Here is a 27177-nt window from a genome sequence, read left to right as displayed (position 1 = left end):
TCTGCTTCGAGGCTCGCAAAGGCTGCGGTCAGGCGGCACGGAGCAGGGAGCACCCGCAGGCGGCCGCTTGCCGGCCCGGGCTCTCGCTTGCTCTTCATCCTCCCAAAAGTCACTGAAAGCATCAAGCTGCAAAGCTCAACCCCAGACTTTGAAGCCCCGGAGGTTTGCGGTCGTGAGTATCGGCTTGCTGTGGTTCTGCCACTTCTGCTCGGAGCGAAGAGCACCTAATTCGGGATGAGCCAGGACACAGCGGGGCCCCGGGAAGAGGGTCCCGGCTCCAGGACACTCGTATCCATCCCGAAAAGCACCGGAGAGGGGCAGGCTCCTGGGAGAGGGTTTGGCACAGCTTTCGCCGCAGCTCAAAGGGGCTGCGGCTGCGATTGCACATCGGGTAATTGCGTGTGCAAATCGGCCGCTTACACGGGCAATTACCCCACGGCGCGGCGCAGAGGGCACCGCGCAGAGGGCACCGCGCAGCCGCGTCTCCAAGGCGCTGTTCCGCGGTGCGAAGGGGATCAACGCAGGCAGAGAGGATGAAAAAGCAACATTCGTGCCCGCCTTTCTATCATTTTGGGTTTTTTTTGAAGGGAGGAAGGGACCGAGAGACGTGGAAAGAGAAGGCTTTGCCCGCAGTCGCAGCGGGACCCCCGTGGGCAGCCCCCGGCTGCGAGGGGAGGCAGGCGCCGGGCGCTTCACCCGGAGCACCCGGCAGGAGCCTGCGGAGACCCGCCCGGCAGCACTGCCCCTATTTCCGAGCTAAAGGGCTTTTCAGAAACCACCCGGTTTTAGCCGGAGCAGGGATGGAGTAGAGGACTGCAGCACCCCTTCCGCTCCCGGTACCTATGAATACAGCAAGGCTTCCTGCTGCGCGTCTCATCCCTGAACTTCAGCGCTCAAAACCAGGAGGGAGCAAGACATCCTTAAGGGTCGTCCACTTCAGCGGAGCTAAGTCTTGAATACAGCCTTCAACACAGGGAGAAAACACGATAACAAACACTAGAAGAAGCGCTCAGGAGCCAAAGAGAAAAAGAAATGGTGTTTCTGTTTCTGAAGAAAGCAGCCTGCCAACCACCTCCAGCCCCAGCACGTCTCAAATTGTAAGCAAAATATTCCAGAAGTGTTTAAGTTTCCTACAAAGCCTTTTAAGAGGCCTGTTACCATTACAATGAGCAAAGCACAAACAGGACTCCACAGACTGGGCCAAACAACTGACTGAGCCCGGAGTAACAACAGACCCACCGAACTCAAACACGGGATGATGCACAGCCCCGCTCTGGACCGCTCACGGGTCCAGAGCCCTGCTCCACCCTGCGTCTAGGAAAGGCAGAGACGAACCCTGTAAGCTCTTACAGCACCAAATTATCCCCTGATTTAAATCCTCTCTCCCGGGAAAAACTATTAACCATTGGGGTCTTCTGTTGTTTTGGGTTTGTGTTTTTTTTATGAGGATGGTTTAAAGCACAGCTTGGTCCACAGGGATGCAGAGGTTCAGGGAAGTCCTTATCCAGCCAAAGTCAAAACAAGCTGATGTCCTGCAAGCTGGTGGGGCTGCAGCACGGCGGCTGGGGATGGGGACGGCTCCAGCTGAGGAGCAGGTAGGTCTCAACCTGTGGCTATCTTCTTCCCATGGGGGGAAGGCAGAGCGGGCGCTGGGTCCCGAGGTGGCCGAGGAGACGGCAAGTCAGGGCACATCTGCATCCCACAGCTCCGGTTCACAGCCAGAGCCTCGGCCAGCACTAAACTGTAAATGACTGTATATTTTTGGATGTAAACAAGCGCTCATCCTCGAGACATCTGCGTCTTACGCTGGGAGAGGTCAAAATCGTATTGAATCGTCTTTAGAGGGTGAGAGCTGGCTTGCAACACCCGTTAACCTTCAAGCGTTCTCTTAAAAGCTAACTCCCCAAATCCTCCTCTTTAAAATAACACAACATAATTATGTCATTCATCACTTTTTGCCTTCCCTTTTCCCCGTGCAACTCCACAACCTGCAGCCAAAGCCATGTTTCAGTAAGCTGAGTTTTGATAATACAGCGCTATTCTGATCTCCAGCAAGTTTTACTGTAATTACAGAGATGTGTTGCAGACATTACACACTCTACAATTAGAGCTAATTGCATTACATTGTCACAAAGAAGTCATTTACTCTCCATGAGCTCATGAGATTGGTCTGGACAGTTTAACAGAGCTGAGAAGTGCTTAATGGCATGCCACGAAAGCGGCCGGCCCGCAGCCCGAGCGAGCACAGCACCCGGGCGGCTCTCCCAGCCCTCTGCAAGCAGCAGATTTGGGGCAAACACTCACAAAAAGGTTTCTCTCTGTTTTCAAGCCCCGCCAGGTCCAGAAACTTCTCAAGGAATGGGGAGGATGAAATGCCACAGGGGTTTGGGTTGGTTTTTTTTTTTTTGGAAGCCTCTCCTAGACTGCTGGTGGTGGGGAAGGGCTCCTACGGGAGGTCTGCCCGCGGGAGCGCGCAGCCCCGGCACGCAGCGCGTCCCGCGTGCCCGCGGCACAAGACGCCTTCCCCACCCGACGCCCCGCAGACACGGTTTGCTGCTTCTCCTCTCCCCTCGCCGTCACCTTCTGCAGCCCATGGGCAGGGAAGCGGCAGGGAAGCAGGAGAGCACCGGGGAGCCCAGGCTGTCCTGCTGCTTCCCTCCTCCCATGTCTGGCATGAAAATGGGGAGGAGAAAAGCGGGAAGACAGAAGCAGAGCTGCTTCGTTGTAGTCACCGGGGCCACGTGGAAATGCCAGTTTGTGGGTCTCTTACCCTGTCATTTCACTGGAGGACCCGGCCAAAGCCCCTGTGTGATACCTACATAAAAATGCGATGCACTTTACCGAGTATCTAGCAAACAGTGGGGATTCGAGCATCGCCCCGGCGCACGCTCTCCTCCACGGCCGCAGCTTGGCTCTGGCCTCGTTCTCCGCACCACGCACCCGCTCGGGCGCGAGATGCCTCCCCGTCGAGCTCGGCTGGTCCCTTGCTGCCGCGCTCTGCCGTTAGCACCACGGGCTGGGTGCTCGTCGGGGTGATTTGCCCTGCGTGGGAGCTGCAGAGCTGCACTCAGGAGCTACCAGAGGAATTTCCCTCGGTCTGGTTGGCAAGTTGAGCCTGGAGCGCTTTTTCCTCTGATCTCTGCAGTGGGTTTTACCTACGTCTTTCACCCAGTAACAGCCTCTGGTCCCTCCACTTTTCCCCTGCCACGGCAGCGCTTCCTCTGCGGTTCCTGCAGCCCCTTTGGCTTGCCCCGGCGCTCGGCGCTGCCGGGGACGGCTGAGGCTGAGGGAGCCTCCAGGACAGCAGCGACGCTCCGAGCGGGATGCGGCACTCACGGATGGACAGGCAAGGGCTGGAGGAGGACACGAGGGCGCGAAAGGGAGCAGAGGAAGCAGGCGCTGGGGCAGGACAGGCTCTGCTTTGTATTTAAAGGCAGTTCGATCCTTTGTCAGCTGAATCGGTTGTGACGGGGCCCAGATGGGAGCGGTTCACGCACACGAAGGAAAGACCCGTCATTTAGCAAAAGGCAAAGCCGAGCTGGCAGGAGTCACGGGAGCGGTCAAGCTGCGAGACTGCACGAAACCGCTCCGGCAAATAAACGCCTCGGCGCAGCGGGGATGCGGGAAGGAGGCTGCGTCAGCGGGGAGGTCGGTGCCGCTGCCCGCGCTCTGCCCGGCAAGGAGGCGGCTCTCACCACCCAAACGCCCGTCCAGGTGCAGTATCACAGAATCACAGAACCATTAAGGTTGGAAAAGACCTTTAAGATCATCAAGTCCAACCACCAACCCAACACCACCGTGCCCACTAAACCATGTCCTGAAGTGCCACATCTACACGTTTTTTGAACACTACCAGAGATGGTGACTCCACCACCTCCCTGGGCAGCCTGTGACAATGCCTGACCACTAGAAGGTGGGCAGGAGATACGATGCTTGCGTAAGTAAAGTGCAGCTATGTTTTGGCAGTAGGAATTAGGAGGGCCTCTGCTGATGTCCCTCTGGACAGAGGTCCCGTCATGGTGGGGTCTCCAAGCACATCAAGGACAACTCCAGCTCCAAAGACTTTGCAGGCTCAACAGGAAAGGCCAGGAGCGGGCTGGGAGGCGGAAGCCGCAGCACCCCGGGGCGGCGGAGCTGGAAGCACTCGCCAGCCCGGCACACACCACCACGCCTGCCCGAGCCTCCCCAGGTGGGATGCCTGGCCTTGCCTGGGTCTGGTTCTTCATGACACTTATTTCTAGTATAAGAAATAATAAAGACGAAGAAATAAAGAATACACAGGGCGGATTTAGCAGGCTCCAGCCCTTGGCCGTGCTGATGTTTACAACCCTACCAGAGCCAGTTGGACCCAGGGTCCCACCTTGTCCAACGTCCCATCGCTGCAACGCCTAACATTGCTCAGACACTTCAGGAGGTCATTTTGAGCCCTCTCCTAACCCGAGGAGCCAGCAGCTGGTGCAGTTGGAAAGCACAAGGTTGTAGCCTCCTGCAGAAGACAGGTTTACAGGGACAGTCACAGCTCTTGGCCTTTCTGCCCTCCATCTCTGCCTCCAGTCCGGTTCTTGAGCCTCACTACATCTTCTGGCCTCTGCAGAACCCTGTGGCAATGAGTTTCCCACGCCAAGGATGCACTGGGAGACCTGGGACCTTCTTACTGGTTTTACTAGGCCATTGGTTTGGTTCTCCCAGCTGCCTGGCAGAGGTGTGTGCCATGACCCTATGGGGCTGGTGACGGACTGTAAGCAAAGCCCACCAAGGTGTTGCCCCTTCTTGGGGCACACCAAACCCACGCTGGGGAAACAGCCCAAATGGGAGGCTCCCCTGCTCCTTTCCAGGAAAATCCAGTAAATTTGATCTCTAGCTCTACCAAAAGAGGAAAAAACCCACTGTTTTCCCAAAGGTGTTTGGGCTCTTGGAGCGGGGAGGGGAGGCGAGGGCCGGTGAGTGATTCGTGTGTCAAAGAAATTCAGCTCGCTGGCCGGGGGCCAGGGACTTTTCATGTGGGTTTCCAGCCTCCGCCAGGAGACTCTCGGGTGCTGGAAGAGCCTTTAATTCAAACCAGGTGCCTCTGAAAGGAAAACACTCAAAAAAGAGAACTTGGTCGCTTTCCCTCAAAAAAAAAAAAAAAAGGTACAATAATGAGGGCAATCATGCACATTTCAGTGAACTATCCTCCCTGGCACACCACTCCGTGCTCCCAACCGCCCGCTCTGCTGTCACCTCGCCCGACGGAAACCGAAACCACCGATGGGGCCGGAGGGAGAAGAACCCAGCCCAGCACCCAGCTAGGAGCCCCAGGGCACGGGCTGGCCAAAACCCACCACAAACAGCTTTTGCTGCCCTGCCCTGCTCTCTCCATGAACCGAGCATCAGCTCTCCCGCCAGCTATGGCGCGACCGGAGGGCCTGCTGCGGTCCAGGAGGTGATGCCTGCTGCAGAGCCGGGGTGGACAACGCTGACAGCACCGAGGTCCAGCAAGCCCCCCGCCTTCACCGCTGCAAACCAGCCACTCCCCCAAATCCGGCACTCGCCAAATGACACCATGAATGACAACAGAGAGGCACGGGGAGAGGGGGACCCGCCGTGCTGGGCTTACCCTGCGATGACGATGAAGAAGTCCAGGCGGTTCCATGTGTCTCCCAAGTAGCATTTCTTCCCAAAAATCCCCAGCGCGATCATCTTGACGATCATTTCCACGGCAAAGAAGGCAAAGATGAAATCGTCGAAGCTCTGCAAAAGAAAGGAAGGGAGGAGGGATGCTCCTGCGTCACTGCACGCTCAGGGCAGGCGAGACCCGAGTTCAACAAGGTCTCCTCTTGCACCACCAAGAGCTAAAATCCCTGGGCAGAGGCAGCACTAAGAGCAGCCCCATGTCTTCCCCCAGCCCAGACCAGCCAACAGCACCCACAGTGCTAAGATAAAGGGACCAAGTACATTTTGGGCTCTGCTTCCACTACAGACTAGATGGTTAACTCTTCCCCAGGCGCTCCACGCAAGGCTTGGCTACACTGGGGCTGGCACAGCCTGGCAGGGACTTTGCCCCATGACACGGTGCGTTCACATCCGAGCACCAAAATCAGCATTTTTTCAGTGCTGGTGGGACAGCCAGCGCAGGCAGGACCCAGCCATCGCAGGGACTCTGCCGCAGCTCCGTCCTTCCCGCGCCACGTCAGCCAGGGCCGCCGTCGAGCTGAAAGCAGCAGCTGGGCCGTACCTGGAGGATCCTGCAGCGCGGCGAGTCGCAAGCGATGTCCTCGCAGGGGTGGAACATGCCCAGCGTCACGCAGTTGAGCAGGATTACCAGCATGCTCACCCTCTCGAACCACCTGCGGAGCGCCCCGTCAAGGAAGCAACGGACCCGAACGAGCATCCACGAGCAGCCGCCACTGAATCAGAAAGGTTATTCTGGTCTTCAAGGCAAGGCGCACGCCAGCTTCTCTAGGTTAGACTTGATCTGGTTTTGCACGGAAAGCCTGCCTGCTGTTCAGATACCTGCACGGCAAACCAACAGCGTGTTCTCACCGCGCTGACATCAGTGGCTACAGCTAATGTGAAAACCGCTATAAAATGGAACTTGCACGGCAAGAGTGCTGAGTGCTGATGTGATGGATTAAAAAAGTAAATGAAAAGAACTATATCAACTTTTAGGGGAAAAAAAAACCAAAACACAACAAACCCACACCGTTAATTTCCTCTCCTGGCATTTTACGGAAAAGCACTTTAACAACATTACAATTTTCTATTAACCATGTCACAGCTTATCCCAGGGGCGTTCCCCTGAAGTCACTGCTTGAACTTTTCATTCCCAGTCCAAATTAAGACTGTCAAAACCATTAACCAGCTGCCTAAAAGCCTTTAAGACTGCGAGGGCCAGCAAAAGCCCATTCCCTACCCTGACTGCTGCCTCTTGGAACAATTTCAAAGCGCTGAGCTGCCGGGACAGACCGTGGATGCTGTTACTTTTGGGGCAAGAATGAAGCATGCTGCTGCAGCAAACCCTCACAGGGATGGTTCAAACCTGGTACCCAATTTCTGTGTCCCAGCTCCCGACTGCCTGGGGCACAGAGCTGTGAAATCCAGGAGCCGGAGCAATACGGTGCTGGGGTTATCTTCCAGCCGAGCACGGAAAAAACCCCCCGGCTGCCGCAACCCACAGGCAGCGGGGGCCACGCGCCTGCCTGGGCGCAGGCAGCAGCTTCCAGGCTCTAGGAAAATAAACGCGGCCCTTGTCAGACAGAGCTTTCGCCGCAACGCGGTAGCAGGTGGTATTCAGGAGCCCATGCTGTAGCGTTATCTGGCTGAGGAAGAAGAAGGTGAGGATGAATCAGCAGGTGCCTCCCCGCCGGCGCGCGGGGCTGGAGCTGGCAGCTCCTGCCACCCATCCTGGGCGAATTCCTGGGAAATCACATGGGGCTTAGTCACGGCTCGGTCGTCGGCAATCTGGATCTTTTAATCGGAAGAAATGTTTACAAGATACGGGGATAGACATTCCAACTGCCAGGTTGGGGCTACGGGCTGGAATATTTAGCCCAAATATAGCCCTGCGGGGGCAGGCGTGGAGGGCGGGCTGGAGGAGGGGGCAGCAGCTGCGGGGGATGCGCAGGCGTTCCCCGGCTTGGGAGGCTGGAAAGTATCCCTCTGCAGAGCCAGCCCCGTCCACGGCTCTGCCGGCAGAGCCCTGGAGAACACACAGGATTTTTTGTAAGATCCCAAGACCCCAAATGGGTGACTGAACGGGCGCGTGTCTGCGAAGGCCATGCAAGATAGGGAGCAGGGAAGCGGGGAGGCTCCGAAGTAGCCTGCTTGGTTGGGTCAAAACCTGCCGAGACAGAAGGATGCTTCCCCAGACAGGCAAGGCTTTGTGCAAATCTTTTCATGGTAGTGGAGAAGACCTGGCACCGGGCCTGGAAATCTCCTCCTCGGGCTCCATTGCAGCTGGGCACCGGACCTGGGTGGTGGGTGCCACGGCAGGCAGCTGCTTGGCACTGGCTGGGGACCACAAGCTCCTGAGCGATCAGAGATGGTCACACAACGATGATCTGCACCCGCTTGGAGCCACTCTGATCTCACCTCCACCCTCTGCACCACCCAGAGCAGCCCTAACGCGCGCCCGGGGCAGCTGAGCAGACCCAAGCTCGCCGCAGCCCCGTGTCCAGCGCAAAGGGCTGAGCTGCGGCTGAAACGGGAGGAACAGCACGGGATGGCACCGAGGGCACCCTCCCTGTCCTCCTCCGGCACGCCGCAGACAGCAAACCCGTGGGTGTCCCTCGACGCTCATTAGCGTGCCGGCACTGGCGCCGGTGACTAATTGCAACGGAGGGTAACCAGGAGCGCGCAGCCCCTGCGATGCCACAACCTGCGGCGCAAGCACGGCCCCCTCTGCCGCTGCCCTCCCCAGCAGGGCGATGAACGCCCCCCCCAGCCCCCCCCAGCGCCCAGCCAGGGCTGCTCCCCACCCTCCCGCCCGCGGACCCCGCACCGGACCTCCCCTCGCGGGAACGAACCCCCCGCAGGCAGGGGAGCAGCCGGGGGCGGGAGGGGGACCCGGAGAGCGGAGGGGATTTTATTTGCTGACGGCAGGGTTTTTCACCCAGCTTTAACCGCAGACCCACTTATCAGCATATCCCTCCCTCAAGCAAATACATTTCAGTCCAATATAACACTTCACCTGATTAAATATTCTCGGGACGGGGACCCCAGCAGTGCCGAGGGCAGCGTGTTAATGTGCAGCTGATAGATCAGAAGGTTGGGGGGGGGGTTGGTTTTTTGTTGTTTTTTCCTTTTTTTTTTTTCCCCAGCTGAATGAAACTTCAAGCTCTTTCTTCTGCTAATGGGATTTTCAGAGGCACACAAAGTGCTGATGGCTACGGCTTTGTACCGACCCTCCTTTGAGCCGAGAGGCTGACAAAGGAATGCTCTTCAATTAGCAAAAGCAGAAGGTGCTTTATTGAATGCCGCTCGCTGCTGCTGAGTGGGCAGCGAAGGGGCAAAGGGGCTTTGGGAAGCACCAGAGCGATGGCGCTGGTCCTCGGCCAGCGGCTAAAGCGAGGAAGAAGAGGAGGAGGAGGAGGAGGAGGAGGAGGAGGCAAAGGCTCGGGCGAGGGGCAGCGGAGGCACGGCCACAGGGCCTGGCCCCACCGCCAGCCCCCCGGTGCTGAGCTGAGCCCACAGGCCACGCTGTGCCAGAGAAACGCCGGGTGCGGAGCTGACCCGGGGGGTCCTGCCCCCTCCTCGCACCGAGCAGGCGGGGAGCGTAGGGCTGATGTTTAAAAACATGAAGTAATGGGGTTCACACACGCACAGCAGATAATCACCCCGTCCACTCCACGGGTGTCAGATAAGGAGTCCCCGCTTTTCAGGGTCACTTGGTCGCCCCAGCTTATTCTTAAAAATACATGTTTTTACCATCAACTTGGTCAACGCAGCCAGCCAAAGCATTCACTGATTCTTTTCAATTAGAAAAATATATTTCTGCCACACAGAAATAGCCGGTAAGACTTTTGTTGTAACCTGACTCTTAAAACTCATAAAATAAAGAACACCAAAAAAAAAAAAAAGGAAAATATCCAGAAGTCACTCCCTTGTTACAAACAGGAGCCTTTGCACAGAGCAAGAGCCCTCAGCCCCCCCTTCCCACCACGAGGGAGCCCCGTGCTACCTGCCCGCGCACGGCAGAGCCTGACCTTTCGTAATTAAGAGGCAAGAGCCCCAGATTCAATTAGACAGCGCTACCCAGCTTAATATAATCAAAAGAGAAAGTTATTGCATTATGCTTTGCTATGATTTGGTTGCAGAAGTTTGGATCAAATTCACCAGCGAGTGAATTAAATGGGAAGCTGTTGCTCGAGGGCAGCGGCAACCAAGAGGACGACGGCAGGCGCGACGCTCGGTCCATCAGCAGCCTCCGAGCCGGAGCACACGCGCCGCTCCCGGCGCACTCTTTGGCTCGGGGACGGGGAGCGCGGGCAGCACCGTGCCGCGGCATCGTCCGTCCCCGGAGACGGTGGTCCCTTCGCTGGGGGGGATGGGCATCCCCACCAACGGCCGAGCCAGGCACGGAGGGCAGCGTTCGGGGATGCTTTACAGGTGATGCTTTACGCACTCTTCCATGGGATTAATATTTATTTCTTCCCTTGGTGCTCTGCTACTCCCAAGCCGCTTCTGCCATTCCTGCTCCCCTCCTTCCCTGCGTCTCTCTCTCTCCACTCTAGCTCCTTCCCCCATCACCTCCTCCAGCTCTCCCTTAGCAGCGCCGGTGCTCCGGCAAGGCAGCGGCTCCGAGGCAACACGCTGCCGTCCTGCCATGGCTGGGAGGTGGTGTGGGACCCCCCAGAGCACGGCCAGCGTGACGAGGAGCGGGGCTCCGCGGGCGAGCTGGGGACCAACGCCCAGGCAGCCCTGCGGCACCGGGGGCTGCAGGCTGGTGTCCCGCAATAAAACCCAACCACGGAATGGCATTGAACTGCCTGGATCCAGGCGGGTGCCACCTTGGCTCTGCTGCCTGCTCTGTGGGGCAAGGAGAGCCCGTTTGGACCCACAGGCCGTGGCCGTGGCCACGATCGGGTCCCCCATCGCCACCCGCAGTCAGTCCTCTTGGGCCAGGCAAAGCCTTCGCTTGCCGCGACAACGGCCGCTCTCTGACAAATGTGCCAAAAGCGCTGGCAAGGCCTCGAAATTTTTGTGCAAATGTGATGTGAAAATTGGGTTGAAATGACAGCCTTCCCCTGCAGTGTCACCGAGTCCCACCAGCTTAGGAGTGACACTGGGATAAGCTGCAGACATTAATGAGAGCGGAGTTTTAGGCTTCATTCATATCATCAATTCCAGAAATAGCCCCTTTGACAGGAGCATAATGGGACTTCCAGGGTCTGGCCTTTGCGGGGGCAGGAGGAGGCAGGGACTAAAATCCTAAAACATTAATTCAGGCTGTTCACAAGGGAAGTTAAAAGTCCTCAGAATTAATCTGCCTCACGGATGGAAATAATAACCCTTCCCAGCTTCACCTCCAACTGTACCTGGCCAACAGGAAAAGGCTCTTAATGTCACCCCCAGTTGAAAGGTTACAGGATTCCCATCACAACCTTGGACATTTAATTGGAATTTTTTTTTCCTACCATTATCCTTCGGAAGTGAAACCTGCACCCATCTTTTGCTTTCAGCATCGGCAGGAAGCACTTGCTTCCCCTTGGATGCTGCATGCCGGAGGTGTTCTCAGAGCGTCTTTACCTGGTGAATCCACTTTCCCAGCTTGCAGCCGAGCACTGGCAGAGATCTGCCCCCGGTGTGGTCCTGACTCGGTCTCTACTCCACGAGTTTGCCCTCCCAGGCGTTTTTCCAGGTGTGGGACCTCCCCTCCTTCCAGGGAACACAAGAGCGGGATGGAGCAGGGTGGATGCAGCAGGTTTACAGCCCTTCCCGTTGCACCACACCGACAGCAAAACCGCTTTTTCCCGGCAGAGCGGATCAGCCGTTGCGGGCACGGCAGCCCCAGGCACGCTGCTTGCACGCGTGCGATGGCGCGCGTGCCCCGGCCCCACGGCCCGCAGGGATCCGTGCCAGGCGAGCCGGTTCCTGGAAAGCAAAGCCAAAGGCGCTCCGGTAGGGCTGCAGCAAAGGGGTTTAAAAAGTCAAACGTTTACCCGGGCAGCATTTCCACCGCGTGCACGGCGCCTGCCCCAGCCCGGGCCGCTGCATCCGGCAGCCCGAGCGCACGCCGCCGGGAGCTGTCATGACCCCGCTGAGCCCGGCGTAACCTTGACATCCCCGTCCGCAGGCTCTGAGCCGGGAGAAAGCCATGCGGGGAGCATCCCTGCCTCGTCGCTGCTCTGCAGCTCTTCAAAACCGCGTCCCTCAAAGTGCAGACAGACCCAGGAGGCAATTTTAATTTGTGCAGCTTCACGGTTAGACCTGGGAAGCCAAAACAGGGCGATTATTCATGCCAGTGTTTTCGGAAATTTCATCTCTAATTTATTTTCCCTTGCTGACGTTCAAGGGGATGCACCGGCAGCTGCTTCCCTCTGCCGTGAAACGGCCCCGCTCCGCTCCCGCCTCGGCAGTACCGCAGGGCCACGGCCACACGACGGTCCTCCAGGGCCCCCTAAAAACAGCGACTGTAAAGCCCAAAGCAGAGGGAAAAAGGGGATTTCGGGGAGTAATCATCTTAGTCGTCTTTTCATTTTTCTCCCAAAGGTTTAAGGGCCGCGCTGTCGGCTGCAGGCAGGAGATGCTCTCCTCTGCCTCGGAAACAGCCGCCTCTCAAGGGGGATGGCGGATTTGCTCAGCAGCGCGGAGGAACCCTGCTCAGCTGCCCAGGTGACGAAGTGAAGAATGATGCTGTATTTAGAGGGGATGAAGCTTGATAAAAAAAGATGTTTTGTCAAAAAAAAAAAAAAATCCTGACAAGGTTCTTACTTGCTTTACTGTTTTGGAATTGTTTCCCCATAACCTTTTAGATTTGTACTTTAAGGTTTTTTTCCAGCAACCAAAAGGGTTTAAAATCTTATTGCTTAAAGAGAAGAAAAAAAAAAAAAAGAAGATAAAAAAAAAATCCTGCAAGCTGAGTGTCTTGCATAATCTCCAAACTTCAGGAGCTTGAGCTTTTAAAAAAAGTCCTACATATCACTTGCAATTAACTCCTGAACTGAGAGCTGGGGTGGCTTCGGCTGCTGGCAGCCCGGCCTTGGGACTGGCACTGGGGAGGACGGGTGCTTTAAAAAATTAAAAATAAAATAAAATAAAATAAATAATTAAAACAAAAAAAATGTCCAGGCTGGATTTATTCTGGCCTCTCGTCTCAGTCCATCCTTCCTCCTCACACCTGTCTCAGCATCACAGAAGACAGACCAAAAAACCAGCCCAAAAACAGCCTCGTGCAAAGGGCTGGGGCAGCGCACGGCCCCCAGCCCCCGGGCGAGCAGGACGGGTCGGGGCGGAAGCCGCTCGGGGCCGGAGCCCACCCGCCATTTCACCAGCTGCTGCCAAACGCTGGGACCCCGACCCTCGCTGCCACCGGAGCGGGGCTGGGGAGGTGGGCGCGTGCCCCGGCGCACACGCACGCCCGTCCCGCGCCAGCCCTCGCCCCCCGCGACGGAGCCCCGGGGACGGGCTCCCTCCCCGCAGCTCGCGTGTGGCATTAACCAAGTCGCTGTTGCGAGCAGCAAAATCCTCCCTAATGGCCGCCGCCGCCTCCTCCTCCTCCTCCTCCTCCGCAGGAGGGACCCGGGGCGACCGCGTAAAACACAGCAAACGCGCCAAAGCCGCCGGTGCTCGGCAACGCATTTAAAACCGCTTCTCCCACCACGCTCACGCAGTGCGCAGCGGGTAGACCCGGAACCCCCAAACACGCGCGCGTTTACACCGCCGCGCTGCCAGCCGCCCCTCGGCAGCGCCGGCCCCTCAGGCAGAGGGGCGGGGGGGGGGGGGGCTCACCGGGACGTACCCACAGCCCCCAGCGGTGCCGCCCCCTCCCGACGCGCGGCCCCGGCCGCGGCCCGGGTGGGAGGAAAACCCACGGAAAGCCGGGGAAAGGCCGCAACGCGGGCAGATGCGTCTTGCCCGGACACTTAGGCAGAAAAGCACCTCGTGGAGAGCTGCCAGGGACTGCTCTGCCTCCCCGAGGCTCGCGATATTTGGTTCGATAGCGATCGATATGTCTCGGGATATTAAGTTTCTGCCGCCCCTGATGCGGCTTGCTGCATTGCTCAGGACAAAAACTGTTATGCAAGGCTTCCTAAACAAGTCGCAGTGAAATCTTTGTAACATCCTACACCGACACGTAGTTGGGATATGTCACATATTTGTCTTATTTTGTTCCTTCTTTGTCCTTTTTTTAGTCTCTTTCTACTTTTTCCCTCTTGGAAGTACGCTGGTTCCCATAGAAACAGTGATGTTACGGGGATGGACAGAGCTTCAGTGACGTCCACAAGTTCGGTATAAAAGCGGATTTATGTAACAGTTGGTGAAATGAAGGAACTGAGGAGAGGGCTCTGCCCGGCCACACGTGCGGCACGGGTGCTGCCAGGCCAGCGACGCTGCACCGGTCAGGCAGGTCCACACCAAAGCGGGAAAGAACGAGAGGGCAAGGCAGAGAGGAAGAGATCCCAGACACATGGGAAGGTGGATCAGGGTAAAACTTGCCCTAAACATACATATATATATATATAAAAAATTTAATCTATATTTTTTTTTTATATTTATGTATTCATACATTCCCTTGGAGAGCATCTCTCGCCCTTCGCTGCTGGGCAGACGGGGGACCACAGTACCATCCCCGGGCATGGAAAACCTCCTCCTCGCACTCGCCTGGGAGCTGCAGGAGGGCAGCCGGGTCCTCACGGCTGCCCCGGCCCCAGCAGCCGGCCGGGACAGAGGCCACGGAGCAGCGAGCCCGCTCTGGCACCGGCAGGCAGCGCCTGCCTCCATGGCCGGGGAAGGAGATCCCCCCGAGCGAGACTTCCCCAAAAGGGAAAGGGGAGCATCTCCGGGAGGCTCCTGCAGGCTTCAAAGCCTGAACAAAACAGGCACATTTCATCTTTTTCATTTCATGAGCCTGTGATTTAAATCCCTTCCTAGGGCAGCACACAGATGGAGGGGATGTCTCTCCTCCTCCTCCATCGGTCCCTGAGGAAGAAGCCCAAACAGCTTCCAAAATGAGATGTTGCCATGCCCAGAGACACACTACCTCGAACCCCCCCTCTCCCCGCAGAGGCTTGGCTGGCAGGCACCACACCACACCGAGCCAAAGCCCCCAAAAAATCAATGTATTAACAAAGCCGGGGAAGTGACAGGCTGATTACAGCCCCGCTCCAGCCCAGGGACATGCTGGTGAGAACAAGCCTGTGCTAATTGTCCTGGCAGCTCCTCCGCTTCCCTTACGATCGATCCCCAACACGCTCCAGGGAGCCTCGACAGGCTCTCTGCTCCCACCCCTGCGGGCTTAACCCCCCCTGGCCAAGAAAACCCTGCGCCCATCCCCATGGAGCCAAAATATTCCCCGTGGAGCCAAACCATTCCCTGCAAGCATCAGCACCCTGCCCAGCGCAGGTGACGGGGGCTCTCTGCCTCCCCTGGGGACCCTCTCCCCCACCGGCCACATCCCGCTGGGGGACGCGGCCGCCCCGGCCCCCCGAGCCCCGCCAGCCACCAGCACGAGCTGGAACCCAATCCCAGCCTATTAAAAATGCACGAGGCGAGGGCATGAAAGATTCACCGGGGCAGGGGATGTCAGCAGCCGCGGCGGGGAGCGCGGGAGGCGGGACAGCTCTGCGGGGTCAACGGCAGCCGCCGATTAATTCAGCGCTTCCCTAATTGCCCGAACAAGCGGGCGGCGGGACAGCACGGAGAGGTGGTAACCAGGCAAGGACCGCAAAACCCAGCGAACCCGGAGCAAGGCGGCAATTACAGCCCGTCCTCACGTTCGCCGCAGCGATGTCAGCTGCAGCGGGAGCTCGAGCAGAGGAGAGGGAATTCCCTCTGCTGACTGAGGGCCAGGGGAAACCTCGGAGGGAAGAGCTGTTAGCGAGGAGCTGGGATGCGAGCAAGCTGAACAGATCAGCTCCATCTCCATCCGAGACGCACAACCGGTTTCTACCCCCACGCCTCTCCCACAGCCCGTACCCACCCGTCCGCAGACACCCGGGTGAGGGATGCTCACGGACTGGACTGGGGAGATGGGGAAAGCGGGGTGTGGGGCAGGAGGGGCACGCCCGAGCCAACCCTCCCGCAGCGGCCGAGCATCCCACCCTGCGGCGCGGCACAGCCCTCCCCCGGCAGACTCGCGGCTGCCAGGCCCACAAAGTCATTCCAAAATCTCCAGAAAGGCGAGACGGCACGGGGGCATTTCAAAACACCCTCCATCCGCCCTCTTCCCCCAAGCAGGGCGAACGTGCGCACACGTCTTCCGAGGCCTTCAGAGAAGCTCAGGCTCCGGGTTTTGCCCGTTTGCACTCTACAAACGGGCAGCTTGGGGCTCAGCAGAGGAAAAGGGGGTGAGGGAGCAGGTACAGCGCGATTCCTGGCTGCACCGGCTCCGGGATGAGCCGACAGCGCCCGGCGCCCAGCCACATCTGCCACAGCTGGGCGCTTCTCCTTCCCAGCCCAGTATTTTAACTGCAGAAGGGTACAAGCTCAAAGCCCCTGAGGAAACCTGCCCCAGCCTCGCAAAAAGCTCAGAGGATGAATCCAAGGACGAACCCAGCACCATTTCAACCCTACGGACCGAGACAGGGCAGAAGGGCTGGGGGGACCAGGATCGCTGCTTCTGAGGGACGCAAACAGCTAACGCCAGTTCAAGCAGAGCTGGGGGGCCACAGACCCCGTGCCCCCACACCTTCTCCCTTCCCCTCTGCTGGCACCAGTGCCCTGCCGTGGGGACACGGGCTGGGGCGGTTTCCAGGAGCTTCTCAGGGCAATGCCTGAGTTGCTGGGATAGAAAGGATAACCAAGGCGATAGTGTCCTTTGGGGCAAACCCTCCCCCGGGCACCCCTTCCGCTTAACCGTTTGCATTAGCCAATGCTGGGTATAACTTTCCGTGCAAAGCTTTGCTGAAGAAATACAGCTTTGGGGCAACTCAAACTATCCAGAAACTTTGTGTGTATGTCTTCTTACCTGGCTTCAAGTTGGGGGAAAAAATATTAAAGAAATTATGATTAAAAAGTCTGAATACGATGATGATTTTCCAACTGGCCTGCTTCACTGTTTCACTCAGAAACAGTGCCAACATTTCCTTTTTAAAAAAACCATCACCGTAAAAAAGACAATATTTTGTTGCAGGTTAAATACTTAATTAGACAGGAACCATCTTACTTCAAATTTTGAAGTCTATGATCAAAAAAAATAAGAAAAAATGAGGTTTTCAGTGTAAGCAATGCAGAGCTTTCACAACGGGGACGAGGGTTAAGGTCATTTTGCGTGTGGGGAAATGGAGGTCAAGGCCACCGCGGCCTCCAACCCGCTGCCTTTTCCGCTGTAGGGAAGAGGTTGCTCCTGCCCATGGCACGCAGGGAGGGGGCAGCCAGTTCATGACTCCATCGGGAGATGCTCAAGGAGAACGTCTCCAGGAGATGCTCGAGCCGCAAGCTGCGCCCGTGCTGGTACGCCTGACTCATTTCTTGAGGTGTCTACAAGTAACGTTCATCTGCGTCAACTGAGACATCTCGATGCCACGACAAAATACTGCAGTGACTAAACGCGACTGAAAGCCGTCACGGGCGCGGGGTTTATGCAGCACGACTGGGTGCAGCAAGCTGCCCTCCCCAGGGCTGAGCCGTCGCGGGGAGCCGGAGCCAGCGCTTGCTGCCCAGCGCCTGCCCACGCGCTTGGTCTGATGGAGAGAGGAGATGGCCTCAAGTTGCACCAGGGGAGGTTTAGATTGGATATTAGGGAAAATTTCTTTACAGAGAGAGTGGTCAAACATTGGCACAGGCTGCCCAGGGAGGTGGTGGAGTCACCATCACTGGAAGTGTTTAAAAAACATGTGGATGTGGCACTTTGGGACATGGTTTAGTGGGCACAGTGGTGTTGGCTTGATGGTTGGACTTGATGATCTCAAAGGTCTTTTCCAACCTTAATGATTCTGGGATTCTGTAATTGCTCCCTGCATGCAAGTCCATGGCCGGGAACTCGTGAATCAGCACCTCGCTGGCAGAGGAGGAGGAGGGAGGTGGCAGAGGGAGGAAGAGGCAGGAAGATAGGGTCACGACGGTGCTCAGCGTGCCCTGCTTCAGAGCAGAGCTCTACCATGGCACTTGCATGGATGTGGTAGGAGATGCCACCCCAAAACACCTCCCAGCTTCTTGCCTCCAAACAGCTGCAGCCCAGCCCAAAACGGGGCGAGATCAGCTCAAAAGCAGGACCCACAGCACATGCACCAGCCCAAACCCTGCTCTGAGCTCATACGCAACGTCCTGCTGCCACATCCCACTGCCACTGCCCAAAAAACCAAAGGTGGATGTTCAGAGAAGACGTATGACCCCGAGAAGCAGGCAGGGGCTCCAGAGCAGGGTCTGCACAATAGAAGTTAGATGAAATATCTCAAGTCCTGGGAAAGGCCACAAAAAAAGGCTTTTTTTGTAAAGTTTAAGGTGCATCCTATGGAATCTGCTTGCAGGGATGGCACAGCCCCCCTGGGCGAGGGCAAGAGCAGGTGATGGCAAGGGCAGCCGAGCCACTGCAGGAGGTGTCGGGGGACCTGCATCCCATGCTGCCAGCCGCTCGCCTGCAGCCGGCCCGGTCCGCGCCAGTGTCCCCTCCGTAACACCCTCCTGCTCCCCTGGGCACCCGGTTGCTGCTGGAGGTAGCCTGGGTTGGTGCTCTGCGTGATCCCAGCGTTCCCGGGGGAAACCCGCCAGCATGTCGGTCCGGTCTCCGCCCCAGGAGAGAGTGGAGGGAGGCACCACCGGCAGCCGCCCACCTTCCCGACAGGCAGGGCGCAGGCAGCACTCCCGAGCGTCCCGGGGGTTTGGTACTTCCAGCTTCAGTGGCAGCGCGTTGACGTCGTCCCCTTGCAGCGAGGGGAAGGGAGCGCAGGGCGGGGGGTGCGCAGGGGCTGCCCGGCGCTGGCAGGGAAGGGGACGGGAGGGGACACGACACCACGGCACGGGGTGGCCGCTGGCCGGGGATGCTTGCCCTGCTCTGGCATTTGCAGGTCCATCTGGCGAGCCCCAAGCGCAGCCAACCCAGCGAGGGGGCTTCTCGTCCCAAGGATCAGGTAGAGGAGCTCATCAGGGTGCAGCAGTACGGGAGGGGAGCACCCATGGGGCTGAGGGGTGCAGAGGCACCCCAGGATGGGTGCCAAGGACCCGCAGGAGGAACCACACTGGCACTGCCACCCCGCAGCCCGCGCCCTCCACCCGGCATGACTCTGGTGGGAGTCTATAAACACAAAATACCCCATTTCATTAGCGTCAGGCTTCAACAGCAGCTGACAAAAGCCAGGAAGCTCAGAGGGCGGGTGGCACGTCACCCGTGACGCCTTGGAGAGACCAGCACGGCAGCAAGGGCCCGGCTCTGACCTGCGCAGCTCCTCCCGTGCCGGCAGCACCGACAGCGAGATGCCACCGGAGCCAAACCTCAAAGGAGGGAGAGCGGGGCCGAGCTGCCACCGTCTTCTAGTGCCTGTCACCAGTGTTACGACCTGGCATTTAAAATAGATTTATTTTTGTTCATTCATCCCAGCAGGATAAGCCCCAGAGGGTGCTGGGCCCCCACCGGCGCCGGAGCCGCTCGGTGTCAGCAGGGACCTCCATCCGCCGCAGAAGTTCCATTTTCCCCATCCCTTCCAAATCTCAGGCTGTTTGCTGGGAACGAGGTTGGTTTGAGCCCGTTTGGGTGGAAATCATCACTTTGGGGGTCTGCGTCCCGCAGCGAGCTCTGCCACGGGACCGGGCGCTTTCGGTGCAGGTGACCTGACCCTCACATCATCAGCAACCGCCAGGCTGGGATGGAGGTCGAAAATGCTCCAGCCTGCAGCCCCTGGTAAGCAGCCCCCCAGCCTTTTCTCTTAAAAATTAAATCAAATCCGGACCCGGCAGCAAGGCGAGCTCTGCTCCTGCAGCCGGCTCCGGCTCCGCACACTGCTGTGTCCTGGCACAGCCCCAGGCTGCTCTGGAAAATCCCCAGCCAGGGCTTTTGGCCACTTCAGAAGCCTTAAACCAAATGATTCCTAATGCTTGTGATGTCTCCAAAAACTTCACGAAAAATGCGTCGAACCCCCCAGGTTCCCAGTCTCCCACGTGTCACTCGAGCCTCGCTCACTTTGGCTTGGGAAAAACAACAAGGACAACCTTTGGCAACCCAGAATACCCTCGGATTTGTTCAGTCCCAGCCCATTCAATCGCCTCCTCGCTGGAAACCCACGGGGGTATGGGGAAAACCCCCAAGCCCTTGCAGAAAGGCTGCCGGCAGCGCGAGCGATGGCAGGCTGGGGAGAAGCCCAGCAGAAGCCCCACGGCAGCACTAACCCCAGCACGCAGAGCTCTCGGTGTGAACGCACCAGCCCACAACCACTTTAAAAGTCACAAAGAGTTCCGATATCCAGCCACCCCCCGTCCCGGCACATAATCGTGGGTTCAAGGTGCAAAATTCACCCGCAAGGCTTACCAGGCAGGAGACACGGTACAAAGCCAGCCCTTTGGCTTGGCACACCAGAGAGACAATGGCCATTCCCAAGATCCATCTCTGGACTCAAATCTCAAATTTTCTTAATTTTTTTTCCTTTTTTGCCCCCTCTCTGGATGTGACTCATCCTTAGGCGGCATCTCCAGCCAGCACGCTGCTCCTGATGAGCTGCTATTGATTTACTCCATGTGCGGACAAGCTTATTGGGGAATAAGGGCGCCTTGTTCCTGTTCCAGGATCCGCATGTCTCCTCACATGGAGTTAATTAAGAAAGAGCTCCGTGTGTAGACAAGCCCTCATCAAGCCCCGGCACCTAACGAAGGCACGCAGCCCGCCGCAGCCCGGCCCCGGCACCTTCTCCATCCCCCACCCCAGGGCCTGGGTGATGCTCGGTGGGTGCGAACGCAGTGGTGGGGTTGGGTGCTGGCACCCTGCACCGCTCCCCCAGCCCAGACACAAACATGGGCCCCCCAAAGCCCTTCAAAGGGCTGCGCCTCCCAGCCAGCACCACGCTCCGGCAGGAGGCTGTAATGGGAGCAAAGCATGCTTTAAAAATTCATGTGGAACAAAAGAATTTCCACAAAATAAAAACTGCAGTTTCTTTTCCATTAATAACATATTACAAGCCTCGCTAAAGAGGCTGCAGGCTCCAGCTCTTGACCTCCGCTGTCCTGTCTCCCTCCCCACCAGAGCCTCGCCGTCCCCTCCTGCTCCCCACGCACTTTTCACTTCTGTTATCTGTGGCGAAAGCTCTCCGAAATGGCCGAGAAAGCTCCAACTTCCCCATCTTAGCCCATCACGGAGAACTCTCTCCGATCCCGTGTGATTTCATCATCTGCCCTCTAATGCGAGATGAATGTTCTAATTCTAACTAATAAAGTGAAAAGCAAGAAAGAAGCCGAAAATAAAGCCATCAGGCACGGGACTGATCTGTGTTTGTCTTCTTCCTAATTCCATTATTGCTTTGAAACGAGCTCTAGATATTACTGCTCCCTCATTAACAGCTGCTCCGGTTTCCCTCCAAACCCCGGAGACTGGGCCCTAATGAATCCTGCAGCCAGGAGAAGGGGGTTTTAACCACAAAAACGGCAACGCGGACAGAAACTCGGATTAGAGCATCTCACGGCGCTAATATTTATCTTTTCCCCAAGCCTGCAAGAAGACGAGATATTTTGGCCGAAGAGAGGAGGTGCAGAAGCACGTGCGTGCACGGAGTGGAGCAGGACACGGATGCTTTCAGGCACTCACAATCCATTTACACCTCATAAAATTCTCATTGCTTTTGCCTGGAACAAGTGCAGTGACCGCACCGACCCTTATTAAAAATGCCCGAATATTCTGCAGCAGCCGGCTGGAGAGTGGCCGCTGCGGCACGGCACGGGCAGCGCGGGTCCCACACGCTACGGGAGCGCTGGATGCTCGGGAGGCAAGCACTTGCTTGCAACTGGGGGTGTCCGATGCCTCGTTTTATGGTGTAGGAGATTTTGGGGTGATTTTGGTCTCCTCCTCAACGCTGCAAGGTGCAGCCAAATCGAGTCCCTTGGAGCTCTGTCCCTCCCTGTGTCCCCGGCCAGGGCAGTGCTCTCAGACGTCCCCACTCCTCTTGCTGAGTGCTGAGCTAAGGAAAAACAGCCCTGGTGCCTCTCGGTGAATATTTTCCGGCAGGACGGCCCGGGAAACCTCCCCAGCACCGAGCCCCCTCCCTCAGCGCAGCGCCGCGCCCGGGCGCTGCCCGCAGCACGGAGCCTGGGGCACTGCTGCAGGCAGGGCCGCAAGGTTCCCTGCCTGCGCCTCTGCCAGACGAGGAGGGGACAGGGAAGAGCTCAGCTCTTCGCTCCCCCACGTGCATCCCGTGCTGAGGGGCTGGGGGCTCCCGTCCCCGTCCCCCGCAGCCGTTCCCAGCCCCGTGCCTGCTCCGACACTCCTGCCTTTGGCTGCGAACAGTTGCTTCGACCGCGCTCAAATGCTCCGGGGACGGCGAGCGCTGCCAGCAAATACATTAGCGAGAGCAAAGCAGCTGGGGGGAAGGAGATCGGCTTTGTGCATCTTGCCAGGCTGCTTTTCTCCTGCCTTCGCTCTCGGCAACTGTAAATAAGGAGGACTGAGCCGGATTAGAGGTTACTGTCCTGATCAAGGGTACTTCTGCGCATCCTAATTCATTCTCCCCTGGCCTGGCCTTTCCCATCAGTGCTGCTGCCACGGTCCTGCCACCCTCAGCGCCAGCGGGCCAGCAGGAGCATTTTGGACATCCTAGGGAGGTGACATCGCTGAAGGACAAGAGAGCACAAGCGGGCGGGTTTCGCACAAGAGCGAGGGGAACTGCTCCGCGCTGAGCACCGGGAGGGCCAGGCAGCCCGGCCACTCGCCTCCGCCGGGACGGCTCCGGCTTCCTGGCAATGCCCACGGTCCTGCGGCATGAAGGATCACGTCATGGACCAATTGAAACTCGGAGGGAGCAAAAAGCCAGGCACAGGGCCACTGGACAACAAGCCGAAAGCAAAATGTAGAAGCCTGGGGTGCCTTTCCCCCTCCGGCACCGCCGGGTGCCCAGCACCCCGCTCCCGCCGCGGGCAAACGCTGACCCAGCGCGCTGCCTGCACCGCGGCTCCCCAGGGCTCTGCCGGCGCTGGCACCGCGAGATGCCCGTGGGAACCAGAGGAGCTGGATCCGTGCCTCGCCCCTGCCCCATCCCCTCGCAAGCTCCATCCCAAAGCGATGAGGATTTGGGATGGAGGAGTCTTGTGGGCATCCTCCAGCCCTGGACACGCTCAGCCTGGCTAGCCCTCGTGAGAGGAGGTGATTTTGTCAGAGCTAGGCACAAAACCAAAATAATGCAACGCTGGCATGCGAAGAAGATGATGCAGGTGCTGGGACCGGGACCAGCTCTCAGTCCTAAGAAATATTTACTGCAATTCTCGCTCACCCAATTTTGCAGACAGGCCCTGATCACAGAGGACGGGTTGGTGTCATATCCGCATAATTAAAATTATAATTTGTTCTTGCCCGGAGCAGAGGACCACAAGCGACCTCTGGTCCGTACAAGGAGGCAAAACATGAAGACATATATTTTACCCCTCCTTGCATCACCACCCTGCCGCGGGCCTGCCGGCACCTCCCTGGGGCCGGGCTGTCACGGCATCCCCATGGGCTGCCGCTGCCCCGGCACTGCAAGCCGCGCGGCTTGGGGCAGCAGCTTCCCAGCCCGGGGGAGGCATTTTGGAATTGGCTCCCGCCTCCCGGTGCGACCCACCAGCCCGCATCTGTCCCCAGCTTGTTCAGCTTTAGGACCCCAGCTAAGCCCACCTAATTCAAAGCTCAGCTTCGGCAAGCATTTCACCACTCGCTCCTGGTGAGATTGACCCCGGAGACCTGGCAGGCTGCTCAGCGGAGCAAGCGAGATAGCGTTTTCCTTTCAAGGGATTTTGCTTTATATTTGGGCAGCAGGAGCAGACTGGGGCCGCAGCAGGACTGGGAGCAGAGCACGGCAGCTTTGTCACCCGCTGCAGAGGAAGGTGGTTGCCGCGCTGCCGGAAGCATCCCGGCGCCGATTCCCCACCCGAGGAGCCGTACGCAGCTCGGCTACGTGGGTGAGCGCAGGTGCTTCGGTTACCTCTGTTTCCTCTTTCTCTTCACCACCTGCGCTGTTCATTGCTAAATAAATTTCAGAGGTTGGGGTGTGATAACGGGGCTGAAAAGCCTGGATCTGCTTTTGCTTTCCCACACCCAGAAGGATCCAGCCCCTGTCCTCCACCGCTACCGAGGGCACCGAACTCACCCGGCTGCCCCAGACAGAAACGCTTTATTTTTCTCCTAAGTTCAAAGAAATTCAGATAAATTCCCTCTCATTAGCTTCATATCTGCTCCTAGGTCTTAGCAAGGCTCGTGATGGCTGTGCCAAATTAAGGGAAGGAGGCTCCCTCTCCAGACCCAGGCCGCCTATGTAGACCTACGGAGCCAGACTTGTTCCAGGTTTTACCTCGGAGACTTGACCAGCAGTCTATTAAAATCAGGCCATTTATTTAGGTGCTTAGATCTGGACTTCAAATGGCTAAAATTAGCCGGGAAAGTTGCACTTTTCTGGCTTTCTCATCCCATGCCTCAGTTTCTAAAACCAGGGAAGAGAAGAACAATTATTTCTCTCCAACTCTTTCGAAAGCACTTGGAGATCTTCGGATGACAGCGCGATTTGGTACAGACGTATTCATTATTCTTCCCCTCCACGGAGCAGTGTTAAATCTTTCTCCATATAAAGTCATTTTCTAAATTAGGTAAAGACGGTAAGTTTTGCACTGAGCACATGTGGATATTTTTATAAAATCTTTAAAACTTCTTGTCTGACTTTTCCTTCCCTTGAAGGACAACGTACCGAATTAAACCTTTCTGTGACCCCGTTTCATTTCACCCTTGAGGACTTCTCAGTAAGACTTTGCCAAAAAGTAACATTAGTGAGTTCACTTCATCACGGACAATAAATGGCAAAGTTTGGGTTCACATGCTGCTTGGGCTTAGCGGGAAGAGAGGGGCCAGGGATGCTCTGGAACAGCCCCCAAAGGGTTTAACACATCGCTTTTGCTACCCAGAACCAGACAGGCGAGTCCACACGAATCCCGCAGGAACCGCTGTCACAGACGGAGCCTCCACTCGTCGCCAGTTTCCAGCCCTACCTTGTTTTGCTCGACTAGAAACGCTGACGAAACAGCCGTACGGCTGCTGGCTCCGCTCCTCAAAATGTGTACCGCGGCAGAAGAACCAGCAGCGGGTCCCAGGCTGCTCCCCACCCAGGCGGGAGGATGCTCTGCCTCCCCGCCAGCACCCAGGTGGGCAGGACGGGGTGCCCCCGCACCCCCCCGGGGTCCAGGGCTAGGGACAGGCACCCTCCCGCCGAGGACGCGACCGGGAGGTTAACCCTGGAAGAGCACGCCTGAAGAGGGGGCTTTTCTCGGGAGAAGGGGCTTGTATCGCCGGTAGCTGCAGAGAGGGGACAGATCAGCCCTTCCCCTCCAGCCTTCCGCCGGGAAACGCAGCCCCTGCGGGGAGCCCGGGCCGAGGCGCCCAGCTCCGAGGAGGGGGCGCAGGGGACCCCAGCCCCCCCGCACGCGCCCCGCACGGCTCCGCCTCGAGGGAAACGAGATGCAGGTCGGGTGGAGGAAAGGGGTGGAAAGCCGGGAGGAGAGAGATGAGAAGGGGGAGGCGGCACCGGAGCGGGAAGCGTTTCTGCGAGGTCTCGCCCGCGCCGGCCGGCTTCGCGGCCGGATTCTGAGCCCAGACAGCAAACACGGGAAAGGTCACCCCTGCTCAGGCCCAGCAAGCGCGGGCAAAGCCGCCGCTGTGTCAACAGGGAAAGGTTTGAGCCGAACCGAAGGCAGACAGCGATGCCGAGAAACGTGCCCGCACCGGGGGAGGTGAAGGTTTGGGGTCTCGGCCGTAGCGGGCTGGAAGAGGTCACGGGCGATGCCGCGTCACCAAACAGCTTCGGGCGTTTGGACGGCAAACCAGCCTCCTCGGCTCTCCCCGCGCAAAGCCGCCGAGCCAGGGACGCGCTCGGCAGAGCCCGGCCCGGCCCCCGAGCGCCGGGCCCAGGGGCGCATCCTCCCCCCGCCCGTCCCGGCGCGCGAGGGCAGCCGGGCGCCGCAGGAGCCTCGGGAGCCTTTGGAGGGGCTCCGGGTGCCGGGAGCGGCACGGCCGTCGGCTCCAGATGTGCCCGGCGGGAGCCGGGGGGGGCCCCTCTGGCCCCTGGCAGGGGAACAAACGGCTGCGGCGGCAATAAAAGCGCCGGGGTGGGATGTGCGGGACACAGCCCCGGAGCAGAGCCCGGCTCTGCCTCGCTCCGCTCACCCCTGCGGCACCCGCTTGGCACCGCATGGTTATCCGGGCTGCCCACGGTGCCCCTGCTCCCTCCGGGGACAGGGACGATCCCCATGGCCACAAAACGCGACCCAGCGCACCGGGAGGAAGGGACCTGCAGAGCTCCAAGGGACACAGCACAGGGACAAGGGGGACGGAGGATGGCCAGCGCTAGCCCTGGCATCCAAATGCCAAAGCAAAAGTTTCTGATCCTCCAGAACAACTTCCTGCACTTAAATTTCTGTTATTTTTAACTCACTGCTGCATTATAAATATCCATGGGGTCCGGCGCTCGCTTCCCAAGCCAGCCGCTGTGGGTTTGTGCTCCAGCTGGGGCAAACTTTATGGCTTTGCTTTTCTGAGAGCCGATCCGAGACCTTGGAGGCGAGCCAGAGAAAGGCCTGACCTGCAGGGAGAGGCCGAGGGAACCGGAGCTGCCCCATGGGGCTGCAGGGTCAGGGGCGCCGGGACCGTCCCTAGACGGAGGGGAAGGGGTTGCTGGGAATCAGCCACGCGTGGGTGGGACGGTGGGTCCAGTGGGGGAACATTTCCCGGAAAAGCCGGGCTTCTCCTGTGGAGAACATCCCAAAAACATCCCGTGCGCTCATGTGCACATCTTGGTCTTCCTCACCCAAATTTACCACCATTTCGGCTCCCAGGCTGCCGGCACCCGTCCAGCCACCCGGCTCCCCGGGGGCAGCGCCGGCGCGCGGCAGCGCGGGTGCAGACGGGGCAGGAGGGCTCCAGGCGCTTGCGGGGCTCCGCATCCCCGTCACAGCCCCGAGCAGAGCTGCTGGGGGTCAGCGCGGCACGGGGGGAAGCCCAGGGGCCAGGCCCCCGAGCAGCGAGCAGGGACGACGGGGTGAGCGTGAGAGATGCCCACGCCGGGCGACACGCTACAGGGACGGCGTCTCCCCCAGCAGCTACCGCACGTGCGCGCAGCGCCCGCCAGCAGGCAGGGAGGGACGGGCAAGGGCTGCTCAGCCCTTTGCCACAGCCTCTGCCCCCCGGCAGCACCCAGCTGGGGCGAGCGGGGCCCCCCGGGGCGGGCCAGGCCGGGCGGGCTGCAGCGCGGCTCCGGCTCCCGCTGCCATTTTCCTATCCCCTGTCTGCGCAGCAAAGGTCGCTGCAGCGTCCTGGGCAATTGTTCTCACAATCCGCAAGAAAGATTAAAAACTCCCCACTCGGCGGATGTCAGTGGCAGAGGAATAAAAAAA

At 58.4% G+C, this 27177-nt stretch overlaps 1 protein-coding gene across 1 annotated transcript in view; it reads right to left on the bottom strand.

Annotated features, from left to right (window-relative positions):
* CACNA1G (calcium voltage-gated channel subunit alpha1 G) overlaps nt 1-27177 on the bottom strand; it is a 146618-nt gene that overhangs the window by 92994 nt on the left and 26447 nt on the right. The window contains exons 2-3 of the mRNA XM_082008204.1: nt 6215-6326; nt 5597-5730 (exon numbers count right to left, since the gene is read on the bottom strand). Of these exons, the coding sequence (XP_081864330.1) occupies nt 5597-5730; nt 6215-6326 (246 nt within the window). The remainder of the gene's footprint in view (nt 1-5596; nt 5731-6214; nt 6327-27177) is intronic.

Source organism: Phaethon aethereus (assembly GCF_964289735.1).
Source record: "Phaethon aethereus genome assembly, chromosome: 18".
NCBI lineage: Eukaryota > Metazoa > Chordata > Aves > Phaethontiformes > Phaethontidae > Phaethon > Phaethon aethereus.
Note: the sequence above shows the minus strand (reverse complement) of the source record. Positions and strands in the feature narration are given on the sequence as shown.